Below are 25,685 nucleotides of genomic sequence, written 5' to 3' on the forward strand. Positions count from 1 at the left end.
TTTATAACATATTAAATTTTATCGTCTAATTTAGACCGAATTTGATCCTATGATGTTTGAAAATACGAACGGCTTCATCTTAATGTAACGCTTTTTAAGGCTTGCGTGAATGGGCATTAATTATAGAATGCTTCGATACAAAATAAACAGGTCATTAGGTCAGATCCAGACGGGACCATCAATCATTTTTTAATATAAAGTTTATGTTTTCGTATCAAGTAAAATGAAGTGTTTGCTGTCATCTCATAAATTACAAAATGGAAAATAACTTAAAAAATATTGGATTATTTGAAAATTCACGAGTAAATTTACTAAATATCTTCGAAATACAATTGAATAGCTTGGTTATTGGTTATGGCTCTGCTTCGTAGAACCGTGGCGTTATTTTTTTTATATTCGTATATGGTACTATACTTCCCAATTAAAGAGCTTTAGTGTCTGATGCAAAAAAACATCATACGAATCCGATTCGTGAGATTATCACCTAACTTTCCAAATCTCTCAAAAAACATAATATATATTTACACGGCATCGGCGTTGTATTAAACGTTGAAGGATGAGTGGGTCAGTGTATACGGGCACAAGCGATATAATCTTAATTCCCAAGGTTGATGGAGCTTCGACAATGTAAAAAATGGTTAATATTTCTTACAGCGCCAATGTATAGGTGGTGACCACTTACTACCATCCGCCAGCCTATATAATAAGTAATTAAAATGAAATATCTATTAATTCAACTTCAATTTTATATTGCTTATATAATGAAAAAATATATGTTACAAGATTATTTAAGTTCATCCTAATATTATAACTGCGTGATTGAGTTTGTTTGTTATGCTTTATCACGCGTCTTAACTGTTCAACCGATCGTTGTAAAATTTTGCATACGCATTGTTAGGATAGATTCAAGGACAAAGTATACATAATACCTGTTCTAAATCACAAGCGAATGTAACCGAAGGGGGGAATTAGTACATTATGTAAAGGTAATTTTTTATTTTGATCTTTGGTCAGCAATTCCTTTGATCCAAGGCTATCAGCAATAAATTGCTCGGAATTTATGTAACGGAATCTGCTAAATACCATTAATATTTCCTGAACAAAGAAGAAAATTGCTACAGACATTTTATTATATTTAAAGGAAGGGTTGAAAGTTCTAAAGTAGGTTAAAAGGGGATATCATAGGGTAGAGAGGGCGATTCAACATCGGCCACGATAAAAATAGATTGCTACTATTATTATACACTACTAATAATATAATTGAAGAGGTTGAGATACGTTTATTGAATTATTCGAAATATCGAGGTGGCTGGAGGCAGAAAACAATGGAAGCTGTAAGTGAACGCCTATGCCAAGTGGCACACTCAGGGACATTTTATAGGAAGACAAATTTCGGCACCGAATAGATGTTCAAGGCTATAACAGTACACGCAGCAGATCTGTAGCTAACATCGTATTATTACTTCTATAAAATATATTATTAAAATCTGTTCAATAGTTTCAGAATACAGAAGATAAAATTTTATTGGTTGATTTAATATTATCGCGGAAAAATAGGGATTTTATACGATTTGTACATTATTTTTTATTTGTATATACTTATTAAAGTCTACAAAAATCTTATGTAAATAAAATTTAAGGTTGTAGATTAAGTAAAATATATATATGTTAAGAATGTTATAATATACCACTTAATAATTTTCTGTTGGTTCCAAATATTTCTTATCATAAGGCTTCTTATTCTTCAATCTATAATAAATACTTAGATTATTATATGGAGACAGACAGTGTATAACATGCGAAATAAATATAATATCTTACATTTCATAACCATTATGAACATTAATGGATACTCCTTTTGGCCGTTTGCCTTCTTGCTCAGAAATGAATTTTAAAAAGTATAATCTTTGTTACTTACACTTTTCTATTTAAGTCTTAAGATATCCACAATTATTTCAAAATATATATAATAAAATAATAATAAACCAAGACCTTAAAAAAATTAACATTTTTTTTTTAAATATAAGTAACCTGCCTTTACATATACATATATCAATTGTCATAGTAGAAGTTTATGAGTTACAGTGCCATCTTACGGTGAGTAACAATAACTATATAAAAACCATTCTCAATTAAGAAATACATATTATCTGTGCCAACTTTCATAGTAATCGGTATTGTAGTTCATTACTCTCAAACAGATATACAACCTTTTATTTTATATATATATATAGATGATATATTATAACAACTCTGTTGCATCACCATTCATATTAAAACAGGAAAGGCAAACGCTACTTTGAAATACATATATATTTTAGTAGTCCGCAGTACGTCAAGAACACCGGATGTCGCCAACGTTTGCGCTAAAACTTAGGAAAATATGGCCACTTAGAGTGTCTATTCTACAAGTCACATTTCATGTTGCTTTACATCTCCTCTGGAACGTGCTGGAAATTCTGAATTTCTAATATATTTTTCGCAATACGTTTCAATAGCTTGGAAATTGTAACGTTTCCAAATTCAAACAAGAAATTCACATAAAAACAATTAATAATATCATTTTTTTACTATTTATTTCTTTATTTTTTACTTGACTACGGATAAACACTATGAATATGATTTCAACCGGTATGTGTTTAAGTTCACCTGTCCCAGGGCCGGACCGTAAGTTTAGGGGACCCTGGGCTAACACTACTTAGGCGCCCACCTAAGATAAATCTGAACGTAGACTTAAATTAAATTAATTGAATGGGTTTGATAAATTGCAGGACGCGCAGAGCTGCAAACCATACAATCTGTTTAATTTAATAAAGTTATAGATTCTTTCGCATTATCGTCTATTTTTGACTTTGACTTGACTTAGCTGGGTCACCCTTGATCCACGGGGCCCTAGGCTGAAACTCAAAAAGCCATATGGTAGATCCGGCCCTGACCTGTCCCGAAATAACTTATCATATCATTCGACAAATTATGTATTGTTAGAAGCGTTTTGATCGTCTCCTAATTATGGTCTATATGATATAATTCCACGGCTATATATAATTCACTACGCCACCCTTTAGAGAGCATAAGATTTTTAAAAGAAATGAATATGTGAAATGTGCCCTGTTGGGTATCAAATAAGTGGATTTAATCAGCACATTTCAAATATATATATAGATCGCTGCTTTGCTTAAAGTGACTTGATAATTGGTTAAAAGATACGTAAATAATTTTAACGTCGACTACGTTTTTCGTTTTCAATCTCTTATCCGCATTGTTAATGGTATGGAGGCTTAGTTCCTGATCTTAGAAAACTGTGCTTCCGAAGGTTACTTATATATTAAAGCAGTAACAGGCTTCCCCTCTTTAGTAGGAGGAGGAGTTTGATTCTTATTCCATTTAACATAAAGCAGAAATTTATCTGACATATACTATTTTCTTAACGATGTTTCCCTTGAGCACGAGATGCATGAAACATGAAAACAGTGATGCTGTCCGGGATTGAATCAACAATCTTCGTTTAAGATTCACGTATTCCAGACATTCGACCCTTATATAATAACCCTACCCTTTAAATATAATCACTTTCATGACCCTTTTTATAAATGCAAGGATAAGGTTTTAATAGAAACTTTTCAAATACTTTTGTTCAAGCGTGAATAATCAGACAATGAGTTTGGGGTATTATTTTAACTCAATTAATTTCAAGAGCCGTTTTGGAAAGCAATTGAGGACGAAGATTTTAATCTTGCTACCCGTGCTGACTTGAATATAAAAATAATGATGTATATTTATTTATATTACTATTGTTATTTCATCTTCACCCAAAGACACAAGCACTACAACTGCACTTATTCGTCTACGGTCAATGCACTATCAGTCAGGGGATCTAAGATATTATGACAATTGTGGCTGTAAATACACTTGCTCACTCACCCTTCGAACCAAAAAACTTCGATATGTTGTTTTACTGTTCTGTTGGCTAATAACAATAATTCCAATAAATATTGAAGAAAGCGATAATTTCCAAAGTACTATGCTTATGTAACATACTATACATTCAAATATATTGTAGTTTGAAATATCTCTAAAACTTCCGACCAAAATGTAAGCGACAAAAATAACAAAAATCTAAAAGTTTTGTTGTTAAGGATTAATAAAACAAATAAATCGAACTTAAGATATCGGCAAGATTTTTTTTTACATTTTTTTGACGTAAAAATGATTACTTTTCTATATAAAACTATATATAGTTTCGTTAATTTTAATGTTGATAGATAACAGAATAGTAGGTAGATACATAAATCTACAAATATTTTAATTATTTTTTTTTAGTTTATCTGTGATAGATTGATTGGGCAACGTGCCCTGGATGATATCTTTCGCTCTGACTACGTTGACATAATAAACGATGTCTCCAAATTTAATATGCAACGTATCAACCCGATATGCAGAAATAACAGGAAAATAATTAATTTACCTTTTTAGTATAGTACAATATTTTTGTTTTTGTAATAGCTATAAAATTTTAATTACAATTATATCTGGAAACAATTCTGATATCAAAGCGGCTTCGACAAATTTAATTTTTTTGGGTATATTGGTTTGAGTTTATAAGTTTTTAACATTTGTTTTATTTCTATAAAAGTAACTAAAGTCTGTCTTTAAAATATATCTTTTAATTTATATGTAAAAAATATACAACACACACATCTATTGTACGGTTATAATACTATACTAGAAAACTACACACACGTGTTTACGAAGTTTCTATTCAATCGAATGAATAAGTGACTACAAGTGTGCGTGAGATTGCGTGCTATGTCGTGGTTAGTCATTGGTGTGGATGCTAAATTCAATTTAATTAACTGTCTACAACCCCTAATTCATTATAAATTATTTATTCAATTACATTTGTCAAATATGAAAACATTTTCAAACGATAGGAAGTACAAACAAAATAATGTTAGTCTGCCAATTTCTTCGAGGCAATAAAAATGTACGAAGTTTATTGGATCTACACTCTGACACGCTCCTATCTTGTTGAGATAAAATGACACATCACAGAAGCCATTAACTTTTGTAAAGAGTATTTTACATATTTAATGTTTCAATTCTACTGGTTTGTTGTAATTGAAAAGACGTGTATTCTGTTTTTGAATTTTGATATTTGAAATTCAGAATAAATCTATAATTCTGCGAAAACCAATAACTCCATTAGTAGCACCATTTCGCAAAACAATTTTAGGTACTAACTCGTGCTATGAGCGAAACTTAGTATCGCCTATTGGGACACTCCTAAATTAAGTTCCGAATGCTATTATTAAACATATTTGCCTAATGAATGTCTATTTGTTTTTATTTTAAACGAATACCGAAATAATATGATTTTTGGAAGACCTACAATAAAGTTATATTATTTTATAATTTAATCCACGCGTGACTTGTTCAAATGAAAATATAATTTATTCCAGTAGCAACTCAAACTAGCGCTATCAGACGTTTTTTTAAGGCCTTAAAAATTGCTTTCATGTCCGCCCAAACTATTTTTCTATGACACAAATGATTTTGTGACAGAGAAAAATATTAACTGGGTTTTTGATGTTTCAGATAAGATTTTCTAGGAAATCGATAAACGATAGAAGATACTTTCTAAATTAGAAAAAAATAGTAAACTTTATAATTATATTTATAGATGTTTTTTAATGCTTTAGAATAAGTAAAGCTTATTAAAAATATATATTTGTTAAACCAAGTGTTTTGGGTTTCAGTTTTACTTGCTTACTACAACAATAAAAACATAATATGCGATTAAATTGAGGTACTCTAGAGGTCCCATATGCCGGTTAATTGGTCGCAACGCCTAGATAACGTCGGACATCGCCAAATATATATTAAATGGAAACCTCCACCGATTCGATTTATTTTCTACCGAAAAGAACTGTCAATAAAAGCAGTCGTTATTTTTCCACCAAATAAATAAAACGACATATTTAACGATAACTAAAACAAAGTATTCAAGAACATTCCTATTTTAGCACGCTTCTCTCTTGTGGGGATCAAATCGAGGAGGAAACTCGTCGCTGTAGCCACTCCGCAGCCAGTACCGATAAGTCTGTCTGTCCCGAACAGCAAAACATACGGAACTGCCAACACGACTACAAGCATGATAAACTGTCCCCGGCATCCGGTGAGAATTTATGTACGACATGGATGTTTTATTCTTTCATTATATATTATTTTAAATTTAATGCATGATTTTGTTAGAGCTAGCTTGATTAAATCTGTCTTTTTAATTTCTGTCTTTATGTGTGTGTGTGTGAATTTATTTATTAAATATATGTATAAACTAGCCGTTTGTGCGCGTTTATATTTAACAAAAAAGTGTGAAACTAATTGTTGTAGCCTATTTTACTCCTTATTACATCAGCTATCTGCCAGTGAAAGTCCCGTCAAAATCGATCAAGCCGTTCCAGAGATTAACCGGAACAAACAGACAGACAGAAAAAAAATATATAAATATAAAAATATAAATAATAGCGTACCTATTTCTAAAAAGACTAGCTACGAATTGATAGTCTACGTCAAATAAGATATTTAAAATTCGATGGCAGTTTTCTCCGCAGTTTTTTTAGTTTACCTAATACCAAAATGCAAAAAATACCTTTTTCATACTTTGGGACGATAAAAGTATTTTTTGCTTCAGCATCCAAAATTATATTGTAAAATAGTTTTTATATACAATGAGATTATAGGGGGCAATATTGTTCTATCGTCTAGGAGAATGCTCTTAATGATGCTTTATAACGCATTTCTGAAGACATTACACTATTTCTTTCAAGATTAAATTCTGCAGACCGTGAAATGAATTCTAGTAAACACACTCTAAAAGGTGATCGGATTACTGCGATAACTTATATAACACAATATAATATCTTAAACATATATAGAACATGAATTGGAACATATTAAGTACCATTAAAAAACAATATAAAGCACCCACCCACAGACACATAAATACATTTATTTTATTATCTCTTTTACAATTTATTTGTGTGTAAAATTATTCTAAACGGCTCCAAGTCGCTAATATTTTTAATATAGTAAAGTATTCGATACATATGTTCGTTTTAGAGTAATGATACATTGATAGGCGCTCTGAATACAAAATGTATGAATGCATTATCTTCTTCTATATTAATAAATGGAAAGGCGATTTTTGCAATGCCTAACTGCAAAAATCGTCTTATTTATAAGATAAAGCGTTCTTTAGTGACGGTTTTAGTATGTAATATCAAAAAAGGAGCAGTTTCAACCTCTTTAAATTTAGACTATAGACGCGACACGCGAACGCTTCATGTTCTCGTATAGAAAAAAGGTTTAATGGAGTTGAATGCCTACTACATAAACCGTTTATTATTAATTAATATTATAAGCAATTCCCATTTTACTTACCATTACGAAGAAATGCTTTAGTTTCGAAACATTTGGACACCCATCACTTGTGCTAGGAGGGAAATATTGATTCAATCATTCGGTCATTTCGACGAGTCCGTTGTTTGACTATGGGAAACTTTGTCTTTCCATAATATGTCGAGCATTCCTCGTTAAATAACATAAGCGTAATGTAAGTAGAAATAGTTTAGCTCATAATGATAACGCTATGGAATTGATTGGTGTAATAGATGTATACGAGATAAGTCCGTACGCGACTTTTGCGGTGGGCGGCGAGACGGCCGCGACGCTTGACCACACGCTGCAGTTCCGCACGTTTGGGCATCGTGACAACGACGCGCCGCCGCACCGACCCTGCAGGAAGCACCCGCAGCGGCACAGGGAGAGGGCAGACGGTGAATATTACACACATAGCTAGAACCTATGGACCAAAAAATGCAAATCTCTTTGTCCTCCATTTACTTCTTGATCGTGTTTACTTGTATGTTTCTCTTCAAATAACCATTTTCTGTCAAGGTGGAAACTAAGTGCAACGTTTTTGGATGAAACATTTCTGATGCAAAAAAGTTTTACTTTTCTCACGTGTCTCATTTACCTATATCTTAATTTTAAATGCACTTTAAATTTTTTTAGATTGGTTGACTATAGGATGTAAGACTGAGTGATAAATAAGTAATCCAAATACTTATGGAGTTTGTTCAGATTACTATTTGCTTTTATAGCTTTGACGAAAGAACCTCTACAGATTTAAAGTCCTATGGGAATCGCCCATATTGCCATAAGCCTAATCCCATCCTGCCTCTTATACCTACAGAACTTGTTGTTTTCTTATAAGTACATTTTTGGGCTAATGTTTTTTAACTAACATAAAATATTAATAGTGTTCCACCGTTTTAGTTGTGTTTGTAAAACTAATTTTAAAATAAATTCCAATATAACAAAAATCACCTGTATATGGTCCACTACTGGGCCAAGTTCTCCTCGCTTTTGGGTTGTCAGATACACAAGTGACAGATTATTAATCGGCACGATTTACAGATTCCCGTTACCGCCGAGCACTTAATTAGAAACACTAATTAAGCCAATGAAAAATCAGTGGTACCCGGCCTTGAGCGTCAAACCTCGGTTAAGATTATTTACTTGGTGGTAGAGAAGTAGTACTAGAAGTTGGATGGTGGTTGTGGTTCCTATTTTGAGAAGTAATTATCCACTCATTTCATATTCTACTGCAAGACAGCAATACTTACTATATTTGTATTCCAGTGTTTAGGGTGAGTGAGCCAGTGCTATCACAGGCACAATGGGCATAAAACTTTAATTTCCGTTCATGGTGGTGCATTGGTGATGTAAGGAATGGTTTACATTTCTTACAGCGCCAATCTCTATGGGTGATGGTAGCCACTCACCAGAAGCTGGCCTTTTGAAGCGACCGCCTATCTATTTTATAAAACAAAGATTCTACAAGAACAAAGAATCTCGCCTCGGAGACTTCACAGTATTAATAAATATTTTATTTCAATTCAGATGAAATAAAAAGACAGAGATTCCAAAAACAATCCGATCAAAGGAAAAGTTATTCTCTCGAGACTGAAGTTTTTACAAAGTTAGTGGCAATAACTTTAAACGGTATTCAGATATCGTAGTTGAAATGTATTCCGATCTACAGATTCCATAACAGTTCATCAAAACGATAAAAAAGTAGAAGACTTAAAAAAACAAATGCATTTAAAACAAATAATAGTTTCATAATTATTCAAATATTAGCAATATTCTTTATTAAACATTACTGTCATCGTTGTACGATGACGTGATATATTATCATTTATACCAAACAGTAATTCACTGCTCCACTGGTCTAGTGGATAAATTGTACGACTATATTCCATGAGATAGGAGGCTCGTGTTCGTTCAAAAAATCAAAATCAAAATATACTTTATTCAAGTAGGCTTTTACAAGCAATTTTGAATCGTCATTTACCAAACTATTTAAAGTAAAGCTACCACAAGTTATTTGTTAAGTTTCATCAGATTGTACTTGATGGTAGGGCTTTGTGCAAACCTGTCTGGGAAGGTACCATCAACTCATCAGATATTCTACCGCCAAACAGCAGGATAGCGGTTTTCCGGATTGAAGGGTCTATGGGTGGTGATGACCACTTAGCATCAGGTGGCCCATTGGCTCGTCCACCTACGTATATAATAAAAAAAAACTTAGAGTTAAGATGCTTCCGATTTTTTTGGGGTGGAAAAGTAACTATCTCTAATGCACCTGTGTTCGAAGAAGCAATATGGCTGCACTTAAATTACTATTTCACAAAAAGTGTTGGCATATAGGAATCTGCCACACTACTTGTAGTATTCCTTACTTACTTGTTATATTCCATTTCATTAACAATATTAAACATCAGATTAGTATAATTTTTTTTTGGTCTTTGTGAAATCTTAATTACTAAGATTTATGATTATGGGTAAACATTGGTACAATATTCTAACAGTTGAAAAGCACCACTCAGATTGCGAGCTGCAGCAGCTGAGTCGCTACGAGAAGGTCCGGCCACGGCACTGCGCCGGTACCTCCTACTGCGTGCCGCTCTCGCATCATGGTAAAATTATTTCCCTTTTTATTTAATTTTTATTCAGCTATCAGAACTTCCTAGCCAATTTCACGTCTGAAATAAGTAACCGATTATAATAAATTTGCAAAAAAGTTGTCAGGGCTACCGATCAAACAGGACATAAGGTATCAAACACTTGCTACCCCTCTCACACGTGGTTGAAACTAATCGTACAATATGTGTTTAAACATGGTGGATTTATATTAACTTTTAAGTATTGTATGCGACAATTTTAAAGAGCTAAGTTAATTGTTATCCGGTTAAAAAATGATCGATTCCAGACAAGACTAACTAAGACGGAAATAGAAAATAAATCACTAAGACTAATTTTTCAAACAAAAGAGCTCTTTTCTGGAGACTAGACGTCATCTCAATGTTTGTGCCGTCTGATTTATTACTAGCACCAGGTGATAGTAAAGATGCTATCCCTTTCTTACGTATTATATTAAAAAGAATAGCACATATTTTAGATTATTATTATTATAATTGGAGTCTCCAAATATATATGTGAGCAGTTCCATATTAACTATAAGATGACCAAATCATTGAATTTATCGTAATTCAATGTTATATTAGGGTAGTTTCATAAATGCTTATGTCCTTAAGTTAAGATAATTGGGAAGTTATAAAACCAAAGAGTTAACTTTATTCATGAGATGAATAAACAAGTTCTGTGAAAACTAATGAGATATACCAAAAAGTATCGTATGTACAAAGAAATTTGACAAATTATGGTTTCGAATTAAAACAGTATAAGTAATATTATACACGTACGTAAGTACATGCAATCATTAAATAATTCATTGGTATATAATATATGACGACCTCCGTGGTCGAGTAGTGTGTACCCCGGTTTTCATGGGTACGCCACTCCGAGGCCTCGGGTTCGATTCCCGACCGAGTCGATGAAGAAAAAGTTCATTAGTTTCTATGATGTCTTGGATCTGGGTGTGATACCGTCGTTACTTATGATTTTCTAAAACACAAGTGCTTTAGCTATATACTTACATTGGGATCAGAGTAATGTATGTGATGTTGTCCAATATTTATTTATTTTTATTATTTAATTAAGAAGAAGAGTTCGTCATTAGTATTAAGTAATAGTAATTTGTATATATGTTGTAAGCAATAAACCTTAGTTCCAGTATAATAGTTATTATAATATTAGCGTAATATAAACATTCATAGTATAATAAACTAGAAACAGTTCATAGCAAATGATCAAATATTTCTTTCCACGAGTCCCCTTATACTTAAATAAATCATAAATAAAATTACATTCTTACGGATGATTAAATGGTCTGTGATATCTGACTATTCGTTGGTCTAGTGGCTAATTATAAAGCTACAGCTCCCGCAATTCTGAATTCAAACCTGGGTGGCGGCTATAAACAATTACTGGGATTTTCTATAAAGAAACTCTCAGTAGTGTTCCGAAGAAATCGTTAATCCACGTAGGATTATTTTCGTAGATTATAGGAGTTAGGTAATAAATAGAACACCTGTGATTGCGTACTCTTGTGCACTATTGTTATAAGTGGGATATTCTCCGTTGAGATAAGCTGCCGTAACCGTCGCCGTCGGTCAGGAGGTCAACATCATAATCTGTGATATTCCGAACACTTCATCAATCTAAACAAATAAAAAATAATAAGTAGATATTATATTATGTATCAGATATTATTTTCGCAAAATGATGTATCCCTATCGCATATTTTACCTCGGCATATCATCTATCATTCGCCTCGCAACTTGTTAACATATTCATGTAATACATCATGAACTTCTATCTAATAATGATTTATGATATACGAAGCAAATATCGTGATCCACATTACAGAGACTATTTCTGAACCGTGTACCTATACTTGTAACGAAAATGTGTAAATTCATATAAACGTAGCAGAATTTAATTCGCTTCACGAAATTGGGTTCTTTCTAAATTACATGATAAATTCTCAAATTGGACATCATGGAATTTTTATTGGATCAAACAGACTACTATTGAGTAACGTTAGATTAGTTCTAAACCCTGGTGCTAGAAGGGCCAAAGTGCAATTTTGGGTAGCATGTAAACCATATTTGGCCATATATGCTAAAAGAACTAAGCCAATATTACTAATACCGCAAAAAAACCAACATATGGTCATTGTTTCTATTTGATCACCAATCGTAAGGGTTATTGATATTGGCCCTTTTATTGCCGGGTCACAGAATTATGCAATATTCGTTTACAATTGGTTATGTACACGAAAAGCAAAGTGTAGATTAGTTTTATAGTAAATCTTATTTTAAATTGTGCAAACGCTCAATAGAAATAAGAAAAATAGGAATTAACTGTTTTGTATTAACTTTGAGTTGTTTAAAATCTCGGCATAAGGTATTGATGTACCTTATTGAGTTCTCTAAGACACCAGAAATAGCAAACTATAGATCCTCGACGTGTCAATATGTCATACCAATCAAACCGCGATCTAACATGGGCCTTGAAATATTGATATTCAAAAGGTGGTGGAGGTGGCAGCGGCGGTGGGAGCGGAGGCGGCTTCTCGGAGGTGTACGCGGGCGATTCCAGCGCGGAGTCAGGTCCGGGTTCCCTCTCGCCGCGCACACATCATGAACACAGCTAGCGCCGTGGTAAAGGAACTTCAATACACACGACTAGTCTTAGAAGATCGACTAAGCAACTTTAAACTGCCAATTATAAGAGTTCAGGGACAATCTTAAATTTATGATGTGGTGTAACTTGAACTTAGGATTTAACAGAATGTCATTCTTGTATGTACTTAACTATGTAGTCATCCTTTACGTGTTGTTTTTGCACCAGATGGTTAGCGGGCGAAGATAAATGCATTCGATTTGAGTCGAAGCGATTTCTCTTACTTCCGTCAATCTTTGATGAATTTTCTTTACATTTTGATATTTTCTACAAAGAATGTCAATCAATATTATGGAAATTGACTTTGCCCACTGATATCATTTCGCCACTGGCCATAAACATCGCAGGAATTGTAAATCATACCTCCATTTTCGAACTCAATTGATCTAATGTCTCTTGATGCTGAAATCTATAAACCAAATAATCTCTAACCAAAATAAAATCATTCTTGCCATTTTCAAATTTTAGGTAGTTCTGACCTACACGGGTAGACCTAACAAAGAATCAAAATAAATTTCCTGACTTATAGGGTATACTATTTTAAAAAGGTCAATTTATACTAATTTATTTTATATTACTTACAACAGCAATTACTTTTAACAACGCGATTCTCGATTTAATAATTATCATCTTTTAAATGTTTTAACCCCTTAATTGTTTGAATAAAGTTAAAATGCAATAAAATACAGAATATGCAATAATAACACCGGAATCGTCATGCAGGAAAAGTTTATAAAAGCAATTATCAATTTTAAACTTTAATTCAATTACAGGTTTAATGAAAGTTTAATCAAAATAAAAGGCGAGATTTGGAAAGCTAAAAGGTAAAGAAAACACATTTAAATTGCAAAGCCGGACTGATTTATCTTCTAAATCCAAGGATCTAGGAGAAATTTAAAGCGTGTTTGCCATTACAACAAGATAAAATCAATAGAAACATTCTGGAAGCTTCGCTTTGTGAACGAACGTTTCTGCTAAATGTACTATGAGAGTATTAAGAACATTAAGGTTTTATGAAAAATAGGTCATTAATTGGTGTGACTTTTTATAAGTCACTTTCAAAACATAAAATTAAAAATATTTGATAGGTCATAAAAATCTGCATTTTTTTTTGCAAAGTCTCTATGCCTTGCATACATTCATTTAAAGAAGAAGAAGAGAAATATATCTTTCTTTATTGCTTTACAAAAAAAACAAAATACAAATGCGCCACCAACATTGGGCGCTAAGAAGTTATGTCCCTTGTGTCTGTAGTTACAATGGCTGACTCACGCTTCAAACAGCAATATAACAATACTAAGTTTTACTGTTTGGCGGTAGAATAGCTGATGAGTGGCGGTTACCTAACCAGACGGGCTTGCACAAAGCCCTACCACAGTTATATAGGTTATTAAATCCAATTCAATAATTAGTTATCCAACATGGAAATCAACGAATGTTAATGTAGATTAACGCATGATACACATGTATTCAAATAGAAGAACATGATATGTTTCTGCTGTAATATTTGACAATTTCTTTTCAATTCTGTAATTCTTCAAAATATCGCCAATACTTGGAATAATAATGGTATAGACATTCAGGAAGTTAATTACAGTAACATTGATCTTCAACGCTAACGTAGACTCAGAAAACTATGAAAATGAAAAATAAAATCCAACCACTGACGAATGTAAACTGAACAACGTAGGTTAACTTTCGACATGTAGCCTGTATATATCAAACTGCTGGGCCTCCTCCTTTTGTTAAAATTAATCTTTTGTAGCCTACTCCACCACACCACTCCAATGCGGGTTATATCGTACATTTTATTCATTTTGTATATTATATTCGAATAATCGCGATCAAACAGTTGTATGTACCTGTCGTAGTCAAGAGCTAACCGTGCCATCAAAGTTCGAAGACAGTATATAAAACGAATAATCAATTAAATATCGATTTCATAAAACTTATAATAACAAAGAACTTCAAGACTTCTTCAAAACTTAACACGAACTATCTAAATCAATAATCAAGAGACGATCGAATAAACTCTACCCTACAATATACAATATATATATCTGAGAAACCATTTATTAGTGGTCGTTTGTTTAAATGTAACAATTCACCAGTTCGTAGTAAATGAACAACTAATTAATCTACTACTTCTACTAAATATTACGCTTCATTTGACTGCCATTTTATCTAACATAAAATAGAATAAGAAATTTATTTGTATACAATACCACATAATCCGTATCTATAGTTAAATACAGTGTTGCCATGTTTAATCAACAATTTTGGAATTTGTCTCATGTTGTGGATAGAATAGTAGTAAGCGTAAGATACATTTACACTTGGGTACCAGTACAACGGCAAAAAAACAGTCATTATCGATACTTTATTAGTTATTAATAAAAATCATAAACGCTCAAGTGTAATCGTAATAAATTAATAGATAAATAGATTTATGTGAGAATGATAGATGTAAATATTTAGTCTGACTGATGTTATACTTTTAAATGGAGCTTAAATTTGTAAATAAATTTGTAGATATCATAAAATCCTAGTCAATTTTTATTAAATGTTTTATGACAATATAATTGTATTGTGTAAATATTGAATCTATGTGAGAATGTTTATTGTAATATAAATTACTTATCTCAGTTGTTATTTTATTTATTGACCTTGCCCTTGTTAAAAATGATTATCTTTATTATTCATTACAGTCTATCTCCATAACTTTTACTCAAAAATATTTAATATGTTAATTTTATGTTAAGTATATTAATGGTAATTTACAAGCTGATTAATTAATATTATAATTTTAACGTATTCATAACATTTAAATACAGTTTCAATCTTATATACTACGTTTACAAAAGAACTAAATTACTCACAATAATACCTACAGGAGTAAAGTATATTTGATAATTATACGCGAACTTTTTATATAAATTAACTGCCTTACATATAAATGTTGATATAAAACACTTACTTCTTTCTTTCGATCATAGCTAATTTAATATTAGAAAGAAAAAGACGGCATTATTTAATGACCCCCTAAACAAAATTCAAGTAAAGTCGTAAACAACCACATTGTTAAAATTAATAATACTGTGTTTAGAAAACTTTTAACGAGTAAATTATTTTACAATTAAAATAAATACTCAAAGTCTACTTATCATTTTGTAGATTTTTTACGAAAGGAAATATTTTATATTTGTCGACATAGTTATACTCCCAACTTTTTAAGGAAAAATCATCCTCGCCCCTGGAAATTTTATCATAAATATATTCTTCGCATACGTCTATAAATTCCAATATGAGATTCCTATCAAAGATACCAGATCGATTGGAATGCCGCTGTCCGCGCCTTACGAAATCTGAGTAGCATAAATATTATTTTAATACAATAACTCTTCATAACATATATTAATTTAATTTGAAAATTATTTATGTAATCTTTACATCTTTTAAAAAGGCAAAAAAAATATATTTTAATATGTCATTATAATATATTTATAAGGTTTTTTATTATTTGTTATCATAATAATGTCGTTAAGAGCATTGCTTTTTTTTTAAATAAGGCTGTCAGGTCATTCTGTATAATAAACAGAAATTTCATTTAAACTTCAAAATTTAGAAGGTACCTAAATCGAAATTAACATGCATGAGAAGAAACGAAGGATACACAGTAAGAATGTTTTGGAACCGTTTGGCCTTTATATTGAAATAGATTATTTGCCCAGATTGCAAAATAAAATATCTATGAAAAGTCATATACTGGGTATAGTTTATTCCAAATACATAATGTTATTCCAACAAATAATTTAAATAATTTGACTACAGTTAATTAAATGTTGAAACTTCTGGTTCCGTATTTCTCTTACTATGCAAAGATTACATAAAGTTATCTACGTCCAATACTTGGAATATTTCATAATCCGTTGATCCAGTGGTCAGTGTGAGAGGGTGTTAAGCCACACTCCTTTAGAGGGAGTCCATTTCACCGACGCCTCCCCTGGGGTGGCCGATACACATTTATTCAGGAAACCCCTCGCAAAAAAGAAAACACGCCACGGATATTCGAAGCGAATCGAATATTAATTATAGCCGTAAAAAACTTTATTTTCATTCAATTTCTGCCATTTTGTTCTATGCAATGTAGCTATTGTTTGATTGACTTCAGTCTTCATGGAAATATTGTTTTAGAACTTGGTGATAATTACAAATAATAATATGAAATATTATAAATATTTCTTACAGCGCCATTGTCTATGGGCGGTGGTGACCACTTACCATCAGGTGGCCCATTTGCTCGACCGCCTAACGATATCGTGAAAAATTATTAAAAAAATTAACATAATTCAAGAAATGTTAAGAATAAAAGTATATCGAAACAGCTCCAATAAAGCTGGAATTTTGAGTATTTTTAAATAAAGTTTTATAATATAAATTTCGAAGGTACCTGTTCAATACATTATGAAGGTACGAATTATATTAGTATATTCTAGTTGCAAAAACTATCATAATTACATATTTAATTTAATTGTTTTATTAATAACTTTTCATCGTGCTTTTTATTATCACTATTAAGTTTATGAGTCTTGCTAGATTGTTATCTAATTGATACGTCATTATTATGACAGAGTTATCCCTAGACCTTATACATAGCCCTCTGGTGTCAAAGTTAATGAGATATACACATAGACAATTTTACTACTTTTAACAAATATATTCCTTATAATATATTACTTATAACGATTACGTAACTACTATTTATAACGATTTTGTGTAAGTACTTTACAATCAAAAAATTATGGTAATCCACATTCATCTTTAGAATAATGAAAAGGTAAAGAGTAAGAAGTGCGTAATTTCCAGAATAACAATAGGATTGCCTTTAAAATATTTTTACGTTCCTTCATAAAAAACAAGAGTTTTAAAGCAATTTCCGTTTATTTAATACTAATTTTATCACTTGAAAATTTATAGTAAAAATATTAATTTCTACTTAAAATTTTAAATGCGATATCTGTCTGTGTGTTGCCTCGTCGCGGTTAAGAGGTGGATGTACGCGATGGCCGTTACCGATAATTACCTTTCATCACTTGTGCAATGTATATGAGAAAACTATCATAGAAATGTTCAGCACAACGTCGCGTCTCGCACTGATTTCGTAGAAGCGACAGAGGGGTTAAATAGCGAATCACACGCACAGTTAGTTAAAAAATATACACCTAAAGATTAGTCGAAAGTTCGTTTGGTGTTATATTATTCAATATGCGATGTCATTAAAAAAATATGATAGATTTAGAGCAAAAAGGAAACAATCACGACATGAGCAATTATGACATGAGACTGGGTACTTTGTTTATTTGTTTAAATAATTACAATAAAAAAAAACACAAATAAAGTGTATGTAAAAAAAGGGGTGAGTGATTTTTTTAAAAGTAATTTTGATAATATTTTCTAAGTTAAAAACAAACAGAAATAAGCCCACTTTACTTATAACCCTGCTTTAAACCACCGAACCGATCGTAATGAGATTTGATACAGGGCACATGTTACAGAGAAAAAAATAGCCATATTAATTACAGGATTTGCTGAAAAACACCGCGCCGCGACGCCGCGACGCCTCGCCGTCGTATTCGTGAGGAACTTTTACTGAGTGGTAGACCTTTGTGCAAACCTCTCCGGAACCATCCACTTATACTCTGCCGCCAAACAGCAATAGTTAGTATTAATCTTTTCTAGTTTAAAAGGTACCTAAGGGTAGGGTAGGTACCTAAGGCCGGTGTAACCAGAGCAACAAAGGATATAACAATCGTAGTTCCAAGGTTGATGGCGCATTGACGATGTTTTTCATATTCCTTACAGCACTAATGTTGGATGCTGGTGGCCACTTACCATCAGCGTTCGCCTATCTATGCTATAAAAAGATTGTACAATATCTCAAGGAAGATAAGATTTTTTATGATTATTTTTTGTAATTATTATATAGGACATACTGTTTGCCTCAAAACATTTTTATATGAAAAAAATCACTTGTTATAGTTAATATTTATAAATAAATATAAAATAATAAATAGTTTTGATCACCTACCATCATTAATTAGGATTAATGTCGTATAACAAAATAAAGCTAATGTTATCAATTATTCGAACATTTTTTTAAAAATGAATACACTATATTTAAAAAGCGAATTTTGTTCGATCTAAGTATAAGTAAGTAAGTATAACTTAGACAGTCTTCGAAAAATAGTTTTAGTACGTAAAAAGCGCTAGCATACATTTAAAAGTAGAGATTTTACGTAAGTTGTATTTCAAAAAATATACGAAATAAATATTATTTCGATTGTTATGCTGAGTGGTAATAAAAAAAACATGGATGCACATTAAATACCATAAATAAAATTATAAATAAGATATAACAACAGCACGGAGAGCACGTCTGTGGAGATACATTACTAACAAAAATATAGTTATTATATACCAATATAATACTCATATGTAGCCTTTAAGTTCGTGCCTTCGCCGCACATTGCTTGCCTGGTGCACCCGCTATGGTTAGAAAAAAAATCACCAACAAAAATCACTAAGTCAGTTTAAATTAGCAATTCAATTTATATTTTATATAAATCGACATAGCTAGAATGACGTCATTCTCCACATACAGTATTTAAGATTACTTAAATAAACTACTTGAGATGACCCAGAGTGTCTTACGTGCACCCTAACCTAGTCCAGCACCTCTGAGTTTTAACAATAAATACTTTATTATTCCTTAATTTAACAATTTCAGTGGTTAGCTTAATCAGAAATGAAATTAAAGTTTTTTTTTCTGCTATATGTATTAGGCATGTATGCGTCCTAAAAGCTCTACTTCAGAGATATATGTATGTATATCTACATTTCTAAGACCTATCAACAAAATGTGTGGGTTTAATGACCTCACTCATATATTTTTGCTATAATATAACTATAATAAAAACTAAAATTACTTTTATGTAATTCACAATAAAATTCAATCATCCGAAGATAATAGACGAACTTTTGTATAAATTTAGATTTAGTTGTAAACTTCACATGAACGCGGATTAAAACCCGATGGAACTGTCTATAATTTTTTTTTTTTTTAATTAAAGAAAATATGTTTTTTCAATTAAAAATTAAATTAATTTTAAAATTTTAATTCCATAAATTATATTTTAATCGTTAATGTTTTTCATTAAAGAATGGGTAATTAAGCTAAATACGAACATAGTCATTAACAAATAATTACAGCTGTTCATTTTAATTGAATTGAATATGCAAATGACTCTGCGCCCAGGCGAGTAGACAAATGATTGATTAAGTTACTAATTAATAAATAGGAAGGACAAATTATTTCATATTATGTATACCAATATTTACATTAAAAATCAGAATATGGTTGAGTGAAAGTCTATTTAAGCCAGAAAATAAATTTATTTCCATAATTATCTAAAACAATGGTTAACAATTTTTTCGTCTACAATTCCAATGTCTACAACAACTGTGTTGTTAAAGCTGGCGTGTAGATAAGCATCAAGTGCACTCTATTTAATTGCAGCATTACGTTTTATCGTTGTCCCGCAAGGTAAGGTCTACCTGCAGTAACCCTCACCCTGAAGGAAGAGGCGAAACGCTTCTGCAATCTTACTTGGCTGCTCCTCTAACACCATTCCACAATCCGAGATACTCAACCATGAGGTTTTCGCTGGTTCCAAGCGGCCATTGAAAGTGACAGTATCGTCAACGTGCGGGGAAAGCGCTCCAGTGACGTTTAAAACGGGCACTTTTATCGTATTGCTGTCTCTAGCGATACCTAAATCCGATCGACGCAAGTATGAATCAATAAACATAGATAGATTAACGGGATTGACATGTGAAAAACAATCCTTGTATACGTGGGCTAAGTCGTGATTACGGTCATCAGTGCTGCGACCGAAATGGTGCCACATTAGATAATCGAGCGCCCCTTGCGTCATTCCGCTGGATCGTAGCTGTCTAGTGTTAATTTTCTGATAGAGCCACTCGGTCCAACCGGCTTGAGTTGATGTACAATTGATAAGGACTAAAGCATCGACCTTCTGAGGACTAACCATGGCATACCGAGCTAAAATATTAGCACCTGCGCCGACCCCGAACCCGATGAACGATCTAATACCAAAATGACCGAGAACAAAATCAATTTGAGAGGCCAGGGCGTCCATAGATGGATAGGAGAAATCCTCGGGCAATGTCGGTGCTCCCTCCTCTTGACCTGGAGCATTAACGTGATAAATGCAAAATTGATCTAATATAGATCTCATGTCCACGAAATTAAAGAACGCTTGAAAATTAGCTGCATAATTGAGGCCCAAGTCATGGTATGTGATTATGGCGCGTTTATTACGATCACCTCGCACCGCCACCAAGATGTCCCCGCGTGAAGTCCTGACTCTCTCTTCTACGCATGCGCCATCGCTTTGTAATCGCCTGTCTGATGGATAATGAAGCTGAACACTTTTCAAATCATCCTCCAGGTTGTCCGAGGACATCATATTTAAAAGAGCGATATTTTCTTGTATCGTAGTCGTTGGCATTATTCTTGTAGAGTTTTTTATATGTACTTAAATCTAGGTATTCGTCTATTAGGTTATCAAAAGGATGTGTCTTACACAACTAAGCTGTTTATTTGGTTTTACTTTACACCGACGATGTTTTTCACAACGCTATTAGTATTAATTAACGTAATCCAATACACGCCGCTGTTGTTTGTATCTTAATATTCATGACTAGCACTCTGTACACTCTGAACACACTCTGTACGTAAGATTACAAGTAACTCGAACTTTACAATAACATCACTGCTTTTATTTAAGTATACTGTTTTATGGTCGCGATATTTAAAGCAATATTGACTCAGGAAATGGTCAATAATGCGTAGACGGGCGAGTGTAACTCCCTGCTAGAGGTCGATTCGGCACTAATCGGCAGTATTCGTCACACTTCGGTCCGTGACGCGAGTGGATAGCAACGTCTCGCGCGATGTTCACGTCTATGGACCTTAAAGCGCATGCGTACTGAGACGAGTCGATTTTTTATAGTTTCTACGCTATTTGTATTATTACGTAAAACTAAGTTAAGTTAGATATAACTGGATAATGGAATTAGAAATAAGTCTATCCAAAATGAAGCGGTTCGTTTAAAGGATGATTGGTATAATTATAATTTATAAATTATATTATGTGTGTTTCTTAAACTTTACAAACGTCTCATATAAAATTGCTACCATTGAATACACACCCTAAATAGAAGTTTAATAATTATTTTTTTTAGTTATGTACATGATTTAGATAAAAAATAAATAACTAATAAAATATTTTTTATTTCTCAAAAATGACGAAAACTTGTTTCGAATAACGAAACTTGTACCTACAATTTAAAAATAATATTAATTTGTTCATAAATAAATATAATTAATACATGATCGAAGAACAAATCTAAATTTATCAATTGCTTCTTTCCTAAAAATAAAATTTATTTCTAATATATTTATAACAATAAATAAAAATATCTATTTGAAAATAACGTAAAAAGTAACGAAGGCGAGTCACGTCGTGGAAACATCGGCGCTCAATTGACTGCGCTCCCCGCAAACACTTTTAATAGCTTTTACTTTTCTTTTATTTGTTGATCATTTCTTATTAAGAATCGTTTTACAAACAAGTTACAAATTAAACGATTCATTGAACACTGAATATACTGTTATTTTACTAACTAGTGTATGTAATAATTATAATATATATTTATATTATAATTATTAATGAACTTAGATTTATATATATATATATATTATTTTATTGTTTAAAATGTAAAACGATTGAAAGAAGATGAAGATTTTAACCAAAAAAATAATATATATATATAAATCTAAGTCAAAAATACCGACTGTATAAATTATGACCATATGGAATGGTAACAACAAAATTAACATAATAATGAAACCACGAATAAACCAGCCCACTCAACATTGAACTCAATAGAAGTGTAAAAGATATAATTTGGTATTTTAATAAATATTATGATTGGTGGTAGTTTAACTCGCCACGCAACAGCAACGCTTTTTATGTTGTGTTCCACGATGAAGATTCCTCAGTCGATGAACAAGCGTGTGTAAAATCTCCCATGTTAAAAAAAAAAAAAAACTTATTTTATTCTACACAAAAATATATTTTTTAATTTAATTTCCCACCAGTATTAATAAACGTATTCTTCATTGAGAGAGTCAACAAGATAAGATTTAATGATATTTTTATGACAGAACATCTCAAATTTATGACACCATATATTGATATAATGAATTTCATCTTTAACGTCTGAATGGAAAATAAAAAAAAATCCTATAAAAATGGTTTCCTTTTCAATGTGTAACAAAGATAAAAATCTTTTACAATGGTACACGGAAAGTTCTTTCAGATAAGAACTCATTGTCTGCACTGGCTACCGAAAACATTCTTAACACAATTACAAAGGGTCTATGAAAACCCTTAATAATATTTACAGTGGACCAAGCTATCATCAAGACTTATTGTATTAATGCATTTGTAATAAAACAGACACTTTTTTATGCCTTTAAAAGTACATAATAAAATCTTCATTGTATTTACAAATATAAATAAAAGTATGATTATATATTAGGTAATTAGTCTTATTACATCTTATCATAATATTGTTTTAAATACAAACTTATTTAGACCGATTTCGCGGCTGTATATTAAAAAAAAAATGTTTTTTTTTATTGATATGTTCTAAACAACTCCCTTGTGCCTGTCGCTTATCCTTAAACCGGAACACATTACTAGTAAGGGAATGTATTGCTATTTGGAGGTAGGATCCAGACGGATTTGCACAAAGCCCAACCATAACGCATTCATGTCGAGGGCGTTCACCTCTAAACAATTATTACCTATATATTACAATATATGTAAAAACTAAATTAATTGTAATTATTATCTCAATTAATTAATTAAAAACAAACAACAAAAAAAAAAATATTGTTTATTAATATTATTAATAATATGAAAATTTATGTTTTCGCTTTTAGATTTTGCATTCAGTCAAATAAAGTAATTCTATACATTGTCCTAATCTTAGTTGGAGTTATTATTCTTTTCAGCTCATAAGCAAAATTGTATTTAAATATATGTTTTACAGTCTGTAATATATATATTTTCTAATTTTGAAGCGGCAATAGTAAATATATTGTTATTTAATTACAGCTGTTATCATTATGTGCAATACATTGTTACGTATGAAACAAAATTTATGTAAATTATTTTTCTGGTTGATATATAACATATGTAGCTTATGTAGTCACTTTATGTTATATATGAAACTACTTACTAAGAAAACTGACATACCAAAAATGTAAAAAAATAAAATAATAATGGCTTCTATTGCCTACCTTATTTACTTAACATTTGTGATATATCCCAAGCAACAACCTAAGACTTATTTCTGGTTTTAGTTATAATAATATATGTATTATTTTTGACCTTCGTTATTCTGTTTTGTTATCATAATTTCATTTACAGCGTACTACAATACGAGCTAGCTCCCTAGCAAACTTGTGTGTCATCCCCATGGTCACATTACAAGGGATAAGCTTACAATTGGTGGCCCAATGAGCCCCGGACAGTTATTGTTGGTTAAACTGCGACTAACAACGGCAATGCCGGATAATCTGAATGAATTTGATAATAATCCTAATACTATATAATATATATATACATACGTAGGTACAAAAAAAATGTTTCCTTTTTTTACATGTAAATTAATTGTCCATTTATAAGGTCATGGGTTTTTCAAAGCATTATACAATTGGATTCATCTAAAACAGAGTATAATTTTGTTAATAATAAATAAGTTTTACAATACTAATACTAATGGCTGACTAATACAAACCTAAAATAGAGAATCGACAATTGCAATGTTCATGCTCTATTTCCTTATTTAAAAGAGAACTGGAATTGTCCTTTCCACTCTAAATGAACACTAATTTTTAAAAAAAATACGTTTATAACTAAGTCTTAAATAAATATTCAAATTACAATTTAAATTAACTGACACTTCTTATAGCATTAAAAAATATGATACGGTTTTTTTAACACAAAGCTTACATATGTATAAATAACAAAACATAAAATTGCAAACGTTATTTTTCACGTTATAAATTGCGATCCCTTTATAAGCAACTTGAAAAAGGATGAAGGTCTTAGTTCATATCTATATATTATTTTAGACGGGTTGGGCGTATAAATTTAGTTTATGAACCGATCTTGATCGTTATTTTTCATTTTTGTATTGGTTTCATTACAAGGCATGTCTAAAACCAATACAAAAATACATTTATTACTCTATGTGTAGTTAAATAAAAATGTACTACAAACTGTTGTTGTTGTACGGTCAGTTGAATAATTGCGGAGTTGACTTAATTTAAAATTTATCGAACGTGTTTTTTTTTTAAGAATACTAGCAATGCCTCCAATTAATTAAGGAATTACTAATATTCCTATCTACCCCTCCTTTTAAGCTTATCACTTGTGTTAGTGAGTGGGGACGACAATAGCCCAAGGGGTCAGGATCGATCCTGCGACTTTTTACGTCGCTGACGCTTATATGTTATATTTCTTTAAGTTATATTTCAAATGAAACTAGAAATGTATTTTAATTTTTTTTAAATATTTATATAAAAGAGGTTTTGGTTAGAGGTCAACAACACCACAGTTCACTAGAGTATGAGTTATGTAATGATACACAACTTCTTACACCGTTAATAAAACCGTTGGTCTTGAGCCTGGACACTTTCGGGTCGTATAATATTTTCTGTCGGATTAAGTTATGAGGTTTTTATTGGAATTCAAATTCCAAATTCCATAGAATTGAGAATAATCAACATTACCCATAGGCTAATACTGCTA

General features: G+C 31.5%; 2 protein-coding genes across 2 annotated transcripts in view; one reads left to right on the forward strand and one right to left on the reverse strand.

Annotated features, from left to right (window-relative positions):
* The window catches only part of LOC113399362 (cell adhesion molecule Dscam2-like), a 93,666-nt gene extending 80,494 nt beyond the window's left edge, over positions 1-13,172 (forward strand). The window contains exons 32-35 of the mRNA XM_064217933.1: positions 6,024-6,175; positions 7,671-7,835; positions 9,936-10,043; positions 12,564-13,172. Coding sequence (XP_064074003.1) covers positions 6,024-6,175; positions 7,671-7,835; positions 9,936-10,043; positions 12,564-12,685 — 547 coding nt within the window. The 3' untranslated portion in view covers positions 12,686-13,172. The remainder of the gene's footprint in view (positions 1-6,023; positions 6,176-7,670; positions 7,836-9,935; positions 10,044-12,563) is intronic.
* Positions 13,173-20,146: 6,974 nt separating this feature from the next.
* LOC113399341 (protein NDRG3-like) lies at positions 20,147-21,724 on the reverse strand. Its single transcript, XM_026638444.2, has one exon. It carries the CDS (start codon positions 21,303-21,305, stop codon positions 20,325-20,327), a length of 981 nt encoding a protein of 326 aa, XP_026494229.1. The 5' UTR covers positions 21,306-21,724; the 3' UTR covers positions 20,147-20,324.
* Between the last annotated feature and the right edge of the window lie 3,961 nt (positions 21,725-25,685).

Source organism: Vanessa tameamea, chromosome 19 (assembly GCF_037043105.1).
Source record: "Vanessa tameamea isolate UH-Manoa-2023 chromosome 19, ilVanTame1 primary haplotype, whole genome shotgun sequence".
In the NCBI taxonomy this organism is placed as follows: domain Eukaryota; kingdom Metazoa; phylum Arthropoda; class Insecta; order Lepidoptera; family Nymphalidae; genus Vanessa; species Vanessa tameamea.

Excerpts from the sequence above, each read along its gene's own strand:
- LOC113399341 (XM_026638444.2), bottom strand. The coding sequence starts at position 21,305 with ATGCCAACGACTACGATACAAGAAAATATCGCTCTTTTAAATATGATG.